Source organism: Papio anubis, chromosome 5, assembly GCF_008728515.1.
Source record: "Papio anubis isolate 15944 chromosome 5, Panubis1.0, whole genome shotgun sequence".
NCBI classification, from domain to species: domain Eukaryota; kingdom Metazoa; phylum Chordata; class Mammalia; order Primates; family Cercopithecidae; genus Papio; species Papio anubis.
In genome coordinates this window covers 67,781,135-67,795,867 of record NC_044980.1, presented here as the reverse complement: position 1 = coordinate 67,795,867, position 14,733 = coordinate 67,781,135, and the positions used below count along the sequence as shown (strand labels likewise).

Genomic DNA, 14,733 nt, shown 5'->3' with positions numbered 1-14,733 from the left:
CTCTAAAATCTAGGTTCTCATGCCACCACTGCCACTGATTTTGCTATGTGAACACTGAGTAAGCTATTGTACCTCTCTCTTTGTTATTTCCTTAGCTATAAAATAGGGATGGTAATGTCTACGTTGTTTGTTTTTCAAGATTATTGGGAGAGAATGCAAGTGAAATACAAAAACACTTTGCAAAGCCCAAGGTAACAGGGAAATGTGAGAAATTAATTCCACAGTTCATATAACTTGACAAAGTTATTATATAATTTAGATTATATAATAATCTAAATAATTTTCTTAGCCTGGTGTGAGAGGAGGGTGAACCTGTGTAATGTGGAGAATATGTGTAAACCAGTGTAGTTCTTGCATTTCTGTGTATTTTAATAGGTAGTCCTTTTAATATATAATCAACTAAGTGCAGTTTTGCTGTTTTTCTCCTCAGGTCATGAAAAAACATCAGTTTCCACTCGTACTCGAAGTAGTAATCTAAAGCGGCCAAAGATTGGAAAGCGGTTTCAGGATTCTGAATTTAGCAGTTCTCAAGGCGAAGATGAAAAGACCTCCCAGACTTCACCTACAGCTTCATTAAACAAGTAAATAATTGTTTATTTTACTCTCATTTTTTGTTTATTTGTACTTTCATATTAGTATTTAGCATTTAAGGTAGAGGCTATTTATTACATTATTTGTGTAGCAGGTTTGGTTTAGGAGGTAATATTTGAATTATCCATATTTAAATTCTTGTACAAGATTATTAGTTGTTTATCAGTGCTAAGTGTTACCTTCACAATGCTATTGGGAGAAGTTGCTAATAAGAGACTGGCATAAACTCACTTCATGTGTGAAAATCTAGGAGAATATCTAGCGATTATATTATCTCAAATTAGTCATTATCACCAATGCTCAATTTGATGGTATGGTTTTAAGTAATGCTGAGATTTAGTCAGTTTTTTCCCCCCCACATTCAGTTCTTTTATTTAATTTTCTAGTGGACAGTTTACATATCTCCCTCACGCTGTCTTTTAAGTTAGTGTGACAATTTTCCATAATAAACTGCTTAAAGAGAAGCTTTGGTCAAGAATGGAATGAAATTGCAAAAAAACAAAAACAAAAAACCATTGCTTTTAAAATACCAACTGTTTCACCAATTTTATATTCAAACAAAACCACACGGTGATATGTGTTTTTGTGTTTCCTTGGGGCTGGCTTCCTCGCCATCGTGCCATGGCGCAGCTGTGGTCAACCACAGTTTGTCATGCTGGATGGTGGAGGCTCACTCAGCTTCACATTATCCAGAGGGCCTTGAAATCCCAAATTGTCATGGCTCCATCGATGCCAGTAGTGCAATATTTGTGACAATCTTTCTTGTCCACCTCATAAATAGAGACTTGAGCGATGCTATTCTGGTGCAGCATCTCCAAAGCCATGTTGCAGCCCTCAGTCATGGCCCTCTTGTCCATATTGCAGAAGCATTCCATGGCAGACATGTTGCGTTGGATGCTCTGTTTTGGAATCTCTAACTTAGAGACAAAGGTCAGGCAGCCACAGTCATCGTAGTTACAGAGCATTGGTCAGCAGTCATGGCCAGCAGCCACGACACTGTTCTCTGAGATGAATGACACACTCAGGAGCAGCTGGAACTCCGTCTTCAGATTGATACCTGCACACTTTTTGAGGCATCAGCAACAGACACGGTGCTGTCGTGGCTGGCCCAGGCTAGGTGGCTCCCACAGGCAGAGAAGCTGACCCCGTGGACCCAGCCACCAGTGCCACTGCCACCAAACTCTGACATCAGCTGCCCAAAAGGCATCTTGCTGTCCCAGGTCATGCTGCCTGGCTTTTCATCCACTTCTTTAATGTGGGAAGAAAACACACTGTGTTTGAAGTCACATGATCCTGCTGCCAGCAAAACTTTGTTGGGATGCCAATCCAAGCTGAGGACTGTGGAGCGAATCAGCTTTTTAATGTGCTTGCTCACCCACCAGTCATTTTCAGACTCAAAGTAACAAACAGAAATGAGTTGTGCTTCACTTCCCACAGCAAATTTGTTCTCTGGAGGGGACCACTTCACAAAAGTAGCTGTGTGATTAATTCTTAGGATCATCAGGGTTGGCTTCCAGACACCATCTTGCTGACTCCAGACATAGGCATTGTGGTCTGCCCCACAAGTGACCACACGGTCGCTCTTGGGAGCCCCAGTCAGTACCTGTGATGTGTCCACTGTGCTCCTTGAGTTCATGAGCTTTCACCCACTGGTGTCCCTTCTTATAGATGTGCACTTTGTGATTATTGAGACTGAGGGCAATCTGAGTACGATCCCTGTTTCAGGCATGACAGTTGATTGGCTCTAGTAAAAACTGATGCAGTGACATTATTCTTAGTGTTTTCAAAGGAGAGAAAGCTGAGGTCGAGGCAGTCCAGACGGTCTCAGAGCAGAGGATTCGCAGACTCTGGGGAGTTGACGTGAACAGGCTCTAGTCAGTTTTAAAATACCCTCAGTTTTACTTTATTGATTCATTTTACTGGGCTATTGGATATAATTTGTAAATTAGTGATAACCATAAATAGTACAGTCAGTTCCTTCAGGAATTTAGTTGCTAGCTGAATCAACAGAACACTTGAGTCTCAACTTGTATCCTCTGTCTTTGAATCTTAAAGCAAGACTCTAACTTTTATAATAAAATTAGATTTCTGCCCTAACAGTTCTGCCAGCTGTTCCTGAGTCAACCATTTAGTTAATTCAAAACTTCGCCATTTTAACTGTCAAATTATTGTAGTCAAGTAGAGAATTCTGTAGCTATGCTTATCCTATTACGCAAATAATTTTAAATTTGAGTAATTAGGTTTGTAAATGTTTGTTTTGGTGAAAAATTTGTAATGTTAAAGATAGATATAAGGAAATATTTAAATCTAGTAATTAAAAAATGAATTTAGAAAACTGGTTTTCTCACTGAGCCATATTTTGATGTAGTACCCTTTTTAGAAGGGTAACAATGTATTTTAAATTGAGCCTCCCAAAATTATTGTGGAATTTTGTTTGCTTTTCATAAGCAGAACAGTAGGAGTTTACGCTTGACTGTTTGCTCAAACATATGAACAACAAAACATCATCTTAGCCCTCAAAGGATTGACTGCCTAGGGGTAAAGAGAGATACGAACACAGTTTAAGAGCACCGTAAGGTGGATTGTGATTGTACAATAATGGAAAGTGCAGAATGCTGTGGATACTGAGGAAAGAGTGTTAGATTCTAATTGAGGGAATGGAGAGATTTGGCATTTGGGCCTGGGCATCAAAGGTAAATAGAAACCCAACAAGTGGAGCTGAGACAGAAGACTTTCTAGTGTAAAGGTCCACCGACTATGGCCTGTAGGCCAAATCTGACCTGCCACCTGTTTTTGTAAATAAAATTTTATTGTAAGACATCCATGCTCATTAAGCTTATATATTTTAAATTAAGCATACATATATTTTAATATATTATTAAGCTTATATATTTTTAGTTATGTTTGCATTGGAATGGCAGAGTTGAATGGTTGGAACAGAGACCATATGGCCCACGATGCCTAAAGGAAAGGTTTGCTGATCCCTTTTCTACACCAAGGCTGAGAAGTAGAACTTTCTGCAGTGATGGAAATGTTTTGTATTTACACTGCCCGGTATAATAGCCATTAGCCAGTGTGCCCATTGAAGTATGGCTAGTGCAACTAAAGAACTGAATTGTTTCATTTAATTTTAATTTAAATGTAAAATAGTGAAGTGTGTCTCGTGGCTATTGTATCAGTACAGATTTCAACTAAAGCACTGACATGAGCAAAGGCACAAAGCTAGGAGGAATGTTACTAAGGATAATTGATGAATAAGGTAAATATAAGGGTCTAGGCTGGGCATGGTGGCTCATGCCTGTAATCCCAGCACTTTGGGAGGCCAAGGTGGGTGGATCACCTGAGGTCAAGAGTTCGAAACCAGCCTGGCCAACATGGCAAAACCCTGTCACTACTAAAAATACAAAAATTAGCCCGGCGTGGTGGCACACTTCTGTAATCCCAGCTACTCAGTAGGCTGAGGCAGGAGAATCGTTTGAACCCAGGAGGTGGAGGTTGCAGTGAGCCGAGGTCACACCACTACACTCCAGCCTAGATGACAGAGGGAGACCCTGCCTCAAAAACAAAAACAAACAAATATGTTAGGCTTTCAAAGAAGGTGCACTTTATTCACTGAGCTTATAGAGAACCACCAGAAGTTTCTGAGCTGGGCTATCACAGGTATAGATAATGTGCATTAGAAAGACAGCTCTGAAAGCCTTGATGAAGATGTACTGTAAGTCTGAAGATGAATTGGGAAGAAGTACAGTGCTCCAGAGAGAACTGGGACCTGAAGCAGAGCTGTGAAAATGGGCATAGAAAGTCAGGAATATATTTGAAAGGCAGCTTTGGAGTTAGAACTAAACCATATAGTGTGTTGTCCAAGGTCACATTTTTGAGAATGAAAGGAGCATTATTAATAATTATGCCAGTATCCATAATTATGGACAAAAGTCTGTAAACTGGGACTGCTCCAGGTAAACCAGGATATATGCTGATTCTAATAGAGTAAGATCCATGGTCCTTCAGTATAAATGAGGTTAAAAAAAAAAAAAAGGTATGATACAGGCTGGGCGCGGTGACTTACGCCTATAATCCTAGCACTTTGGGATGCCAAAATGGGTGGATCATGAGGTCAGGAGATGGAGACCATCCTGGCTAACATGGTGAAACCCTGTCTCTACTAAAAATACAAAAAATTAGCTGAGTGTGGTGGCACGCGCCTGTAGTCCCAGCTACTCGAGAGGCTGAGGCAGAAGAATTGCTTGAACCTGGGAGGTGGAGGGTTGCAGTGAGCCGAGATCGCGTCACTGCACTCCAGCCTAGGCAACAGAGTGAGACTTTGTCTCAAAAAAAAAAAAAAAAAAAAAAAAAAAAAAAAGATAAGATCCAATAAGATATGGATAGAATAAAAGAAGAAGGGTCTAGTTTACATAATTGAGAAGATGGTAATATTATAAGAGGATGAAGAGATTGGTTTTAGACTTGTAAAATCTGAAGTTGTTGACAACATAGTTGATTCTCTAAAATGTTACTTTAAGAAAGGACTTCTGAGATTTTATATTTATTCTTAATGAAACAAGTGAGAATGGTTTTCTTTTGTTTTTTAGATTGGAGTCCACTGCACGCCCATCAGAGAGCTCAGAAGAATTCCTGGAAGAAGAACCCGAACAGAGAGGGATTGAATTTGAGGATGAAAGCAGTGATAAAGATGCACGGCCAGCACTGGAAACGCCACCACAGCAAGAGAAGCAAGATGGTGAAAAGGTACGAGATCACTTACTCAGTAAAATGAAAATAAGTAAACTAAATTTTACCTTTCGTAATCATATATTGTTAGAAAAGTATACTGATATATTTTAGAGTCTTAGAAATTGTGTGTAGTGTTAAAAAGCATATATATATTAAGCAAGGTCAGGTACTACAGTTGGGGAGAGGATAAAATTACAAGGATAATTTAGTTTATAAAAAGTTTGCACTTACAAAAATTTGAATTATATCAAAGATAAAATAGAGATGTTTAGTAAGATCTTTTGGTGCGTTTAAAATATAAGTTAATTTGTAGAATTAAACACACTTACTTACACAAATGATATAAGATCTACTCGTATAGAACCAGTTAAAATGCTTTCAGGTGCAATAAACCTTCAATGGCACCCCCATTTTAGTTAGAGGGCTAAGAATTACTAGTCCAGAAAAAACAAATTTGATGACTATTGATCTCACAAATTTCTGGAAAAATAACTAAATTCATGTTTTTTAAACACTAGAAAAAAATATATAAACCCTTGGTAAATAAGTAAACTCTTCATCTGGGTTGATTTTTGCAGCTTTAAAGTATTTATCCCCAGCTTCTTTTTTTTTTTATCCATTTCCATGTTTTTCTTTAATGTCTTCCATCTTTTCCTTTCCACAGATTCCCTATTTCTTCTTTCATATGTTTCTTGAAAAAATCTTTCAGCTGTTTGCCAAGTCCAGCAGGCAGGTGAACAAGTGAAACTATAAATTACCGATTTTGTTTTCTTTTTCTTTTTGAGACGGAGTTTTGCTCTTTGCACCCAGGCTGGAGTGCAGTGGTGTGATCTTGGCTCACTGCAACCTCTGCTTCCTGGGTTCAAGTGATTCTCCTGCCTTAGCCTCCCAAGTAGCTGGGATTACAGGTGCCCCCCACCATGCCCAGCTAATTTTTGTATTTTTAGTAGAGACAGGGTTTCACCACTTTGGCCAGGCTGGTCTCGAACTCCTGATCTCAGGTGATCTGCCCGCCTCAGCCTCCCAAAAGTGCTGGGATTACAGGCGTGAGCAACCGTGCCCCACTAGTTTTGTTTTCTTAAGTTACTCTGATTTAGCTCCTGCTTCCTCTATTTCATGAAGTGACATGCTGTGTCAGCTCACTGCAGCCTCCACCTCCTGGGTTTAAGCAATTCTCCTGCCTCTGCCTCCCAAGTAGCTAGGATTACAGGTGCACCAACATGCCCGGCTAATTTGTGTGTGTGTGTTTTTTTGAGACAGAGTCTCGCTTTGTCCCGGGCTGGAGTGCAGTGGTGCCATCTTGGCTCACTGCAAGCTCCACCTTCCAGGTTCACGCCATTCTCCTGCCTCAGCCTCCCGAGTAGGTGGGACTACAGGCGCCCACCACCACGCCCGGCTAATTTTTTGTGTTTTTAATAGAGACGGGGTTTCACCGTGTTAGCCAGGATGGTCTTGATGATCTGACCTCGTGATCTGCCGAGACAGGGTTTCACCATGTTTGCCAGGCTGGTCTTGAACTCCTGATCCACTCGTCTCAGCCTCCCAAAGTGCTGAGATTACAGGCATGAGCCACCGTACCTGGCCTCATGAAATGATATTTTTATGTTTATTTTTGTAATATTTCTTTTTCCTTTTTTTTTTTTTTGAGACAAGTCTCTCGCTCTGTTGCCCAGGCTGGAGTGCAGTGGCACAGTCTTGGCTCACTGCAGCTGGGACTGCAGGTGCCCGCCACCACGTCCCGCTAATTTTTTGTGTTTTTAGTAGAGATGGGGTTTCACCGTGTTAGCCAAGATGGTCTCAATCTCCTGACCTCAATCTCAATCCGCCCACCTTGGCCTTCCAAAGTGCTGGGATTATAGGCGTGAGCCATCGCGCCCGGCCTATTTTAGTAATTTTGGGGAGCAGATGGGTGTTTGGTTACATCGATAAATTCATTAGTGGTGATTTCTGAGATTTTGGTGCGCCCGTCACCCAAGTAGTGTATACTATACCCAGTGTGTAGTCTTTTATCCTCACCCCCCTCCTACCCTTTCCTGCAAGTCCCCAGAGTCCATTATATCACTCTTAAGCCTTTGCATCCTCATAGCTTAGCTCCCACTTATGAGTGAGAACATACGATGTTTGGTTTTCCATTCCTGAGTTACTTCACTTAGAATAATGGTCTCCAACTCCATGCAGGTTGCTGTGAATGCCATTATTTCATTCATTTTTTATGACTGAGTAGTATTCCATGGTCTACATATACCCCCTTTTTTTTTTTTTTTTTTGAGATGGACTCTTGCTCTGTTGCTGGGCTGGAGTGCAGTGGCACGCTCTCAGCTCACTGTAACCTCCGACTCCCTGGTTCAAGTGATTCTCCTGTCTCAGCCTCCCAGATAGGTGGGATTACAGGCACACACCACCACACCCAGTTACTGTTTGTATTTGTAGTAGAGACGGGGTTTCACCATGTTGGCCAGGATGGTCTCGATCTCCTGACCTTCTGATCCGCCCACTTCGGCCTCCCAAAGTGCTGGGATTACAGGCCACCATGCCTGGCCTATATATACCACATTTTCTTTATCCACTCATTGGTTGGTGGGCATTTAGCCTGGTTCCATAGTTTTTGCAGTTGCAAATTGTGCTGCTATAAACATGCACGTGCAAATGTCTTTTTGATATAATGACTTATTTTTTTCTGGGTAGATAGCCAGTAGTGGGCTTGCTGGATCAAATGGTAGTTCTACTTTTAGTTCTTTAAGGAATCTCCACACTGTTTTCCATAGTGGTTGTACTAGTTTAGTTCCAACCAGTTGTGTAAAAGTGTTCCCTTTTCACCATATCCACTCCAGCATCTGTTTTTTTTATTGTGGCCATACTTACAGGAGTAAGGTGGTATCAAATTGTGGTTTTGATTTGCATTTCCTTGATAATTAGTATATTAGGGTTCTCTAGAAGGATAGAACTAATAGGATAGATGTATATAAAGGGGACTTTATTAAGGAGTATAAACTCACATGATCACAGAGTCCCATAGTAGGCCATCTGCAAGGTGAGGAACAAGGAAGCAAGGAAGCCAGTCCGAGTCCCAAAGCTAAAGAACCTGGAGTCTGATGTTTGCGGGCAGGAAGCATCCAGCTCTGGAGAAAGATGTAGACTGGGAGCCTAAGCCAGTCTAATCTCTCCATGTTCTTCTGCCTGCTTTTTATTCTGGCCATGCTGGCAGCTGATTAGATGGTGCCCACCTGGATTGAGGGTGAGTTTGCCTCTCCAGTCCACTGACTCAAATGTTAATTTCTTTTGGTAACACCACCCTTACAGCCACACCCAGGATCAATACTTTGCATCCTTCAGTCCAATCAAGTTGACACTTAGTATTAACCATTACAAGTCTACCCCTTGTCAGCTTGAACCCATACACACTTCCTGAGATCATACATAGTCTTTAAATAAAGACAATAATGTAATAATTATGCCTAACACAATACAACTGTCATTCGTACAACTGGAAACTCCCAACCCAAATAATATTATGTAAAGTTAACACTTAATTGCTCATATGAAGTCAATAAATCTTATGTCACATGATGAAGGAAAAGGGAAATAAAATGAAGTTATTTTCTTATTACAAGTGTATACATGCGCAAACATGTTCTTAACCAAATAAGGAGGAAATACTCATGACAATTACAGTCATCATTTCTGCAGCTGGTCACGTGGTTGAAGCTGGTGTTGATGACTACCTTCTTCTGCTACCCATTCTGTATTCCCTTTGCCTTCAGCAAGCACTTTAGCAGGTTGTGTTTTTTTCCCTAGTGTAGTAACGCAAACCTTCATTCCTGAAGAGTCTGGGCCATTTGTAGTCTTGCCTGGATTGGGCTGTTGTAGTTTCCCATTGACCTTAATCACAGGGCATCGTAATACTAAGAGACACCCCAAGGGATCTCCTATATTCCATGCATACTCTTCCTTAACTCCATTGTGGAGTAGTAGACTGATTTCATCTTGATAGCCTGGGTCAGTCACCGTAGCCAACACTGTAGCTCCCTCAGCCTGTTGACTTTAGGAGGAGCCCAAAGTGTCCAGGTGGCAATCTTAACTTCCAGTATAATGGAATCATTGTTGTGTCTCCTGGTGGCAGCATTCCTGTCTCTGGAACTAATACCTCTAGGCCAGCAGAACGTAATGTTATGGGGACAGGAAGCAAAAATTTTGCTAGTGGATCACTAGGGGTGAAGGTGAGTGAGGCCATTTCCACTTTTACCCCTGGATTCCTGGACCTGTGAAACCTGTCTATAAGAGAAACAGTACCATATACTGAAATGCTGATGCAGAGCCTACACAGCCTGCTAGAGACCTTTGCCTCAGCCCTGCATAGTATTATCACCTAGTTGGTGTTGTAATTGTGATTTCAAAAGGACATTCCACTGTTCTGTCAATCCAACTGCTTCAGGATGATGGGGAACATGGTAAGAACAGTGAATTCCCTGAGCATGAGCCCGCTGCCGCACTTCTTTAGCTGTAAATTGAGTGCCTTGTTCAGAGGCAATGCTGTGTGGAGTACCATGACGGATAAGGCATTCCGTGAGTCCATGGATGGTAGTCTTGGCAGAAGCACTGCATGCAGGATAGGCAAACTCATATCCAGAGTAGGTGTCTGTTCCAGTGAGGACAAACCTCTGCTTTTTCCATGATGGAAGAGGTCCAGTATAATCAACCTGCCACCAATTAACTGTTTGATCACCCTGAGGACTGGTGTCATAAGGGTGTCATAAGGGCTTAGTGTTGGTCTGTGCTGCTGGCAAATTGGGCACTCAGCAGTGGCCGTAGCCAGGTCAGCCTTGGTGAGTAGAAGTCCATGTTGCTGAGCCCATGTGTAACCTCCATCCCTGCCACCATGGCCACTTTGTTCAAGGACCCATTGGGGTGGCTGGGAAAGGAGGCTGAGTAGTGTCCACAGAACAAGTCATCCTACCCACTTGATTATTAAAATCCTCCTCTGCTGAGGTCACCGTTTGGTGAGCACTCACATGGGATACAAATATCTTCAGTTTTTTACCACTCAGAGAGGTCCATCCACATACCTCTTCCCCACATTTCTTTGTCACCAATTTTCCAATCATGCTTCTTTCAAATCCCTGACCATCATCCAAACCATTGGCTACAGCCTATGAATCAGTATATCGTCACACATCTGGCCATTTCTCCTTCCTCGCAAACTGCACAACTAGGTGCACTGCTCGAAGTTCTGCCCACTGGGAAGATTTTCCTTCACCAGTGCCCTTCAGGGATGTTCTAGAAAGGGGCTGTAGTGCTGCAGCTGTCCACTTTTGGGTGGTGCCTGCATATCATGTGGAACCATCTGTGAAACAGGCCCTAGTCTTCTCTTCCTCTGTCAACTGATTATAGGGAACTCCCCATGAGGCCATCGGTGCAGGCTGGGGAAAAGGAGGCAGAGTGGCAGGAGTGGAGACCATGGGCGTTTGAGCAACTTCCTCATGTAACTTACTTGTGTCTTCAGGACCTGCTCAAGCCCGATCACATATATACCACTTCAATTTGATGATGGAATGCTGCAGTGCATGACCCACTTTATGATTAGATGGGTCAGAAAGCACCCAGTTCATGATAGGCAGTTCAGGTCGCATGGTGACTTGATGACCCATAGTCAAACATTCAGTTTCTACCAAAGCCCCGTAACAGGCCAAGAACTGTCTCTCAACAGGAGAGCAGTTATCTGCAGAAGATGGCAGGGCTTTGCTCCAAATTCTTAGAGGCCTCCACTGTGATTCACCTATGGGGGCCTGTCAAAGGCTCCAAACAGTACTTGTCTCTCAAAAGGAGAGTAGTTATCTGCAGAAGATGGCAGGACCTTGCTTCAAAATCCTAGAGGCCTCTTCTGTCATTCACCTATGGGGGCCTGCCAAAGGCTCCTAACAGCATCCCTATCTGCCACTGACACCTCAAGCACCATTGGATCTGCTGGATCATACAGCCCAAGTGGCAGAGCAGCTTGTACAGCAGCCTGGACCTGTCGCAGAGCCTTATCCTGTTCTGGAGCCTACTCAAAACTGGCAGCCTTTCGGGTCACTCGATAAATGAGTTGGAGTAACACAACCAAATGAGGAATTTGTTGCCTCCAAAATCCAAGTAGGCCAACTATGTGTTGTGCCTCTTTCTTGGCTGTAGTAGGGGCCAAATGCAGCATCTTACTCTTTACCTTAGAAGGAATATCTCCACAGGCCCCACACCACTGGACCCCTAGAAATTTTACTGAGTTAGAAGGTCCCTGAATTGTAGTCGGATTTATTTCCCATTCTCTGGCATGCAAATGTCCCACCAGTAAGTCAGTGTGCTTGTTACTTCTTGCTGACTGGATCCCATCAGCATAATGTCATCAATGTTATGGACCAGTGTGATAACTTGTGGAAGCAAAAAGCGATCAAGGTCTCTTTGAACAAGGTTATGTCACAAATGTGGAGAGTCGATATACCCCTGAGGTGGGACAGTAAAAGTATATTGCTGGCCTTGCCAGTGGAACACAAATTGCTTCTAGTGGGCCTTATGGACAGGAACAGAGAAAAAGGCATTTGGCAAATCAGTGGCTGCATACCAGGTACCAGGAGATGTGTTAATTTGCTCAAGCAATGAAACCACATCTGGTGCAGCAGCTACAACTGGAGTCACCACTTGGTTAAGCTTATGATAATCCACTGTCATTGTCCAAGATCCATCTGTCTTCTGCACAGACCAAATGAGAGAGTTGAACGGGGATGTGGTGGGAATCACCACCCCTGCACTGTCCTTGATGTTGGCACTAATCTCCGCAGTGCCTCCAGGGATGTGATACTGTGTGTGTTTGACTATTTTTCTAGGTAGAGGCAACTCTAATGGTTTCCATTTGGCCTTTCTCACCATAATAGCCCTCACCCCACCAGTCAGGGATCCAATGTGGGGGCTCTGTGAGCTGCTAAGTATGTCTATACCAATTATGCATTCTGGCACTGGGGAAATGACCACAGGATGAGTCCGGGGACCCACTGGACCCACTGTAAGTCACACCTGAGCTAAAACTCCATTAGATTACCTGATCTTCATAAGTCCCTACTTTAACCACAATGACGTTTTGGGTCCCCCGGAATCAACGTCAGCTCAGAGCCAGTGTCCAGTAGTCCTCGAAATGTCTGATCATTTCCCTTTCCCCAGTGCACAGTTACCCTGGTCAAAGGCCAGAAGTCTCCTTGGGGAAGGATGGGAGAAAGATTCACAGCATAAATTGTCGGTATTGTAGTAGAGTCCTTCCTCAGGGGGCTTCATTCAAGGGGTTCTGGGTCTATAAAGTGGCTCAAGTCTGGAAATTGAGGGGCTGTGATTCTCTTGTTTTCTGTAATTCAAATTAGTCTTTTGTCCACTTGACCTGGAAGTTTTCCATTTATATGAATTAAGTAGGAATTCAGTAGGCTTCCTATCAATTCTACTTCTGGGAACACTGATTAATTAGCCAGTGCAAAAGCTCTACACAAGTCAGATTATTCTGATTGCTGCTTTGCCTCTGTGGTCCATTATGGTAGCTCGCCCACCCTGCATTTGATGGTTGAGTGCTCCCACTTGGCCCTTGCCACCTCTGGATCCAATTATTCCCATTGTATTTAAATTTTGTAGTTGAGTGACTGTGGTTCCCACTGTTAGATCTGGCATATAGAGAAGAGCAATCATAGAGCTCTTCAAAGATTCATGTGCTGCCCTCACAAATCTCTTTCACAAAGCATTGGTCAAGGGTATATCTTCTGGACCTTCTCAGCTGGGATGAGTAGGTCTAACGTGACTAATTCACTCCACCATCCCAATCTCCCTAAGCCTTTGGATCCCTTCCTCTACATTAAACCAAGGGAGATCAGGCATTTCTAGCTCGCTCAGAGTGAGCCATCTTTTAATCTGTATTTCAGCTAACCAAGCAATCAAGCTATTAGAACCTTTTTAAACTCCCTGAGCAGCAACATTAAATGCAGAGTCCCTGCTTAGTGGGCCCAAATCAATAAATTTAGCCTGATGCAACTCTGTGTTCCTTCCACCATCATCCTACACCCTTAACATCCATTCCCACACCTGTTCTCCAGATTCCTGCCTATATAAATTAGAAAACTCAGTGTTTTTCAAGTGTAGCACACCTCCTTGTAGGTTACACTCTGAACTTCACCTCTAGGGGGCCGCTGGGACTTTAGTCCTTATAGGTCTAGAAGCAAACAGGGCTGATTCTCCTCTCCTGAGGTAATGTTACCACTACTGGGGATGGTGAAGCTGTTTCTTCTGGCAAAAAGGCTCATCAGAGTTTATAAGCTCTGTGTCCCCAGCGTCATCAGGGTCCTCCTACATGTCCCCATTCCAAGTTGCAGGTTCCCATTCTTTTCCAATCAGGGCTCTCACTTTAACAGTAAACACCTGGCGAGGCTGTGCATGTGCCTTTCATTGCAGGTCAGCTACTCACAAGATAAGAGGTTGTGTCTGATTTTCCACAATTTCAGCTCTTTGTCTACAGGAGACAAGACTCTCACTCAGGGCTTTTGAAGTATCTGCTTTTGAAACCTGGAGTTAGAATCCCTGAGTTCATCATTGTTTTTCATCACTTTGTCCAGTGAACTTAGGAGCAGCCAACCAACTTCATTGTGTTCCTTGGTTCTCCACATATGGTCAAAGGTATTATGTGTAGAGTCACCAAACTTTTTCCCTCTCAGAAGCGGTGAATCAGGAGTGTCAAATGCATTTATTTTGCATAACTCTAAACAGTTCATGCCAAGGACTATCAGTGTTTGCCGTACTACTAGAAGTAGAGTCCTTAGCATTTTGGGGTCTGATCATATTAAGGAGCCATCTCCAGAAACCCACCGACAAAAGAACTCCATCCTTAATATTCTGTTCCTCTAGAACCACTCCTGGTACCAAAGTCTGTTAGGGTTCTCTAGAGGGACAGAACTAATAGGATAGGTGTATATATAAAGGGGAGTTTTTAAGGAATGTTAACTCGCACGATCACAAGGTCCCACAATAGGCTGTCTGCAAGCTGAGGAGCAAGGAAGCCAGTCTGAGTCCCGAAGCTGAAGAACCTGGAGTCCTATGTTTGAGGGCAGGAAGCATCCAGCACAGGAGAAAGATGTAGGCTGGGAGGCTAAGCTAGTTTAATCTCTTCATGTTCTTCTGCCTGCTTTTTATTCTGGCCATGCTGGCAGCTGATTAGATGGTGCCCACCTGGACTGAGGGTGGGTTTGCCTCTTCCAGTCCACTGACTCAAATGTTAATTTCTTTTAACATCTGTAAAGGTGGTAACACCACCTTTACAGCCACACCCAGGATCAGTACTTTGCATCCTTCAATCCAATCAAGTTGACAGTATTAGCCATCACAATTAGTGATGTTCAGCATTTTTCCATGTTTGTT

General features: G+C 42.9%; 1 protein-coding gene and 1 pseudogene across 6 annotated transcripts in view; one reads left to right on the top strand and one right to left on the bottom strand.

Annotated features, from left to right (window-relative positions):
• The window catches only part of FAM169A (family with sequence similarity 169 member A), an 89,478-nt gene that overhangs the window by 66,952 nt on the left and 7,793 nt on the right, over window positions 1-14,733 (top strand). For all 6 annotated transcript variants that reach the window (XR_648116.4, XM_017959636.3, XM_017959637.3 and 3 more), the window contains exons 10-11: window positions 431-581; window positions 5,181-5,337. Coding sequence is in view for 5 of the 6 variants with exons in the window: in XM_017959636.3 (XP_017815125.2) it covers window positions 431-581; window positions 5,181-5,337 (308 nt within the window). In the remaining variant the exon portion in view is untranslated. The remainder of the gene's footprint in view (window positions 1-430; window positions 582-5,180; window positions 5,338-14,733) is intronic.
• Window positions 1,117-3,330, bottom strand: LOC103885182 (annotated as a pseudogene).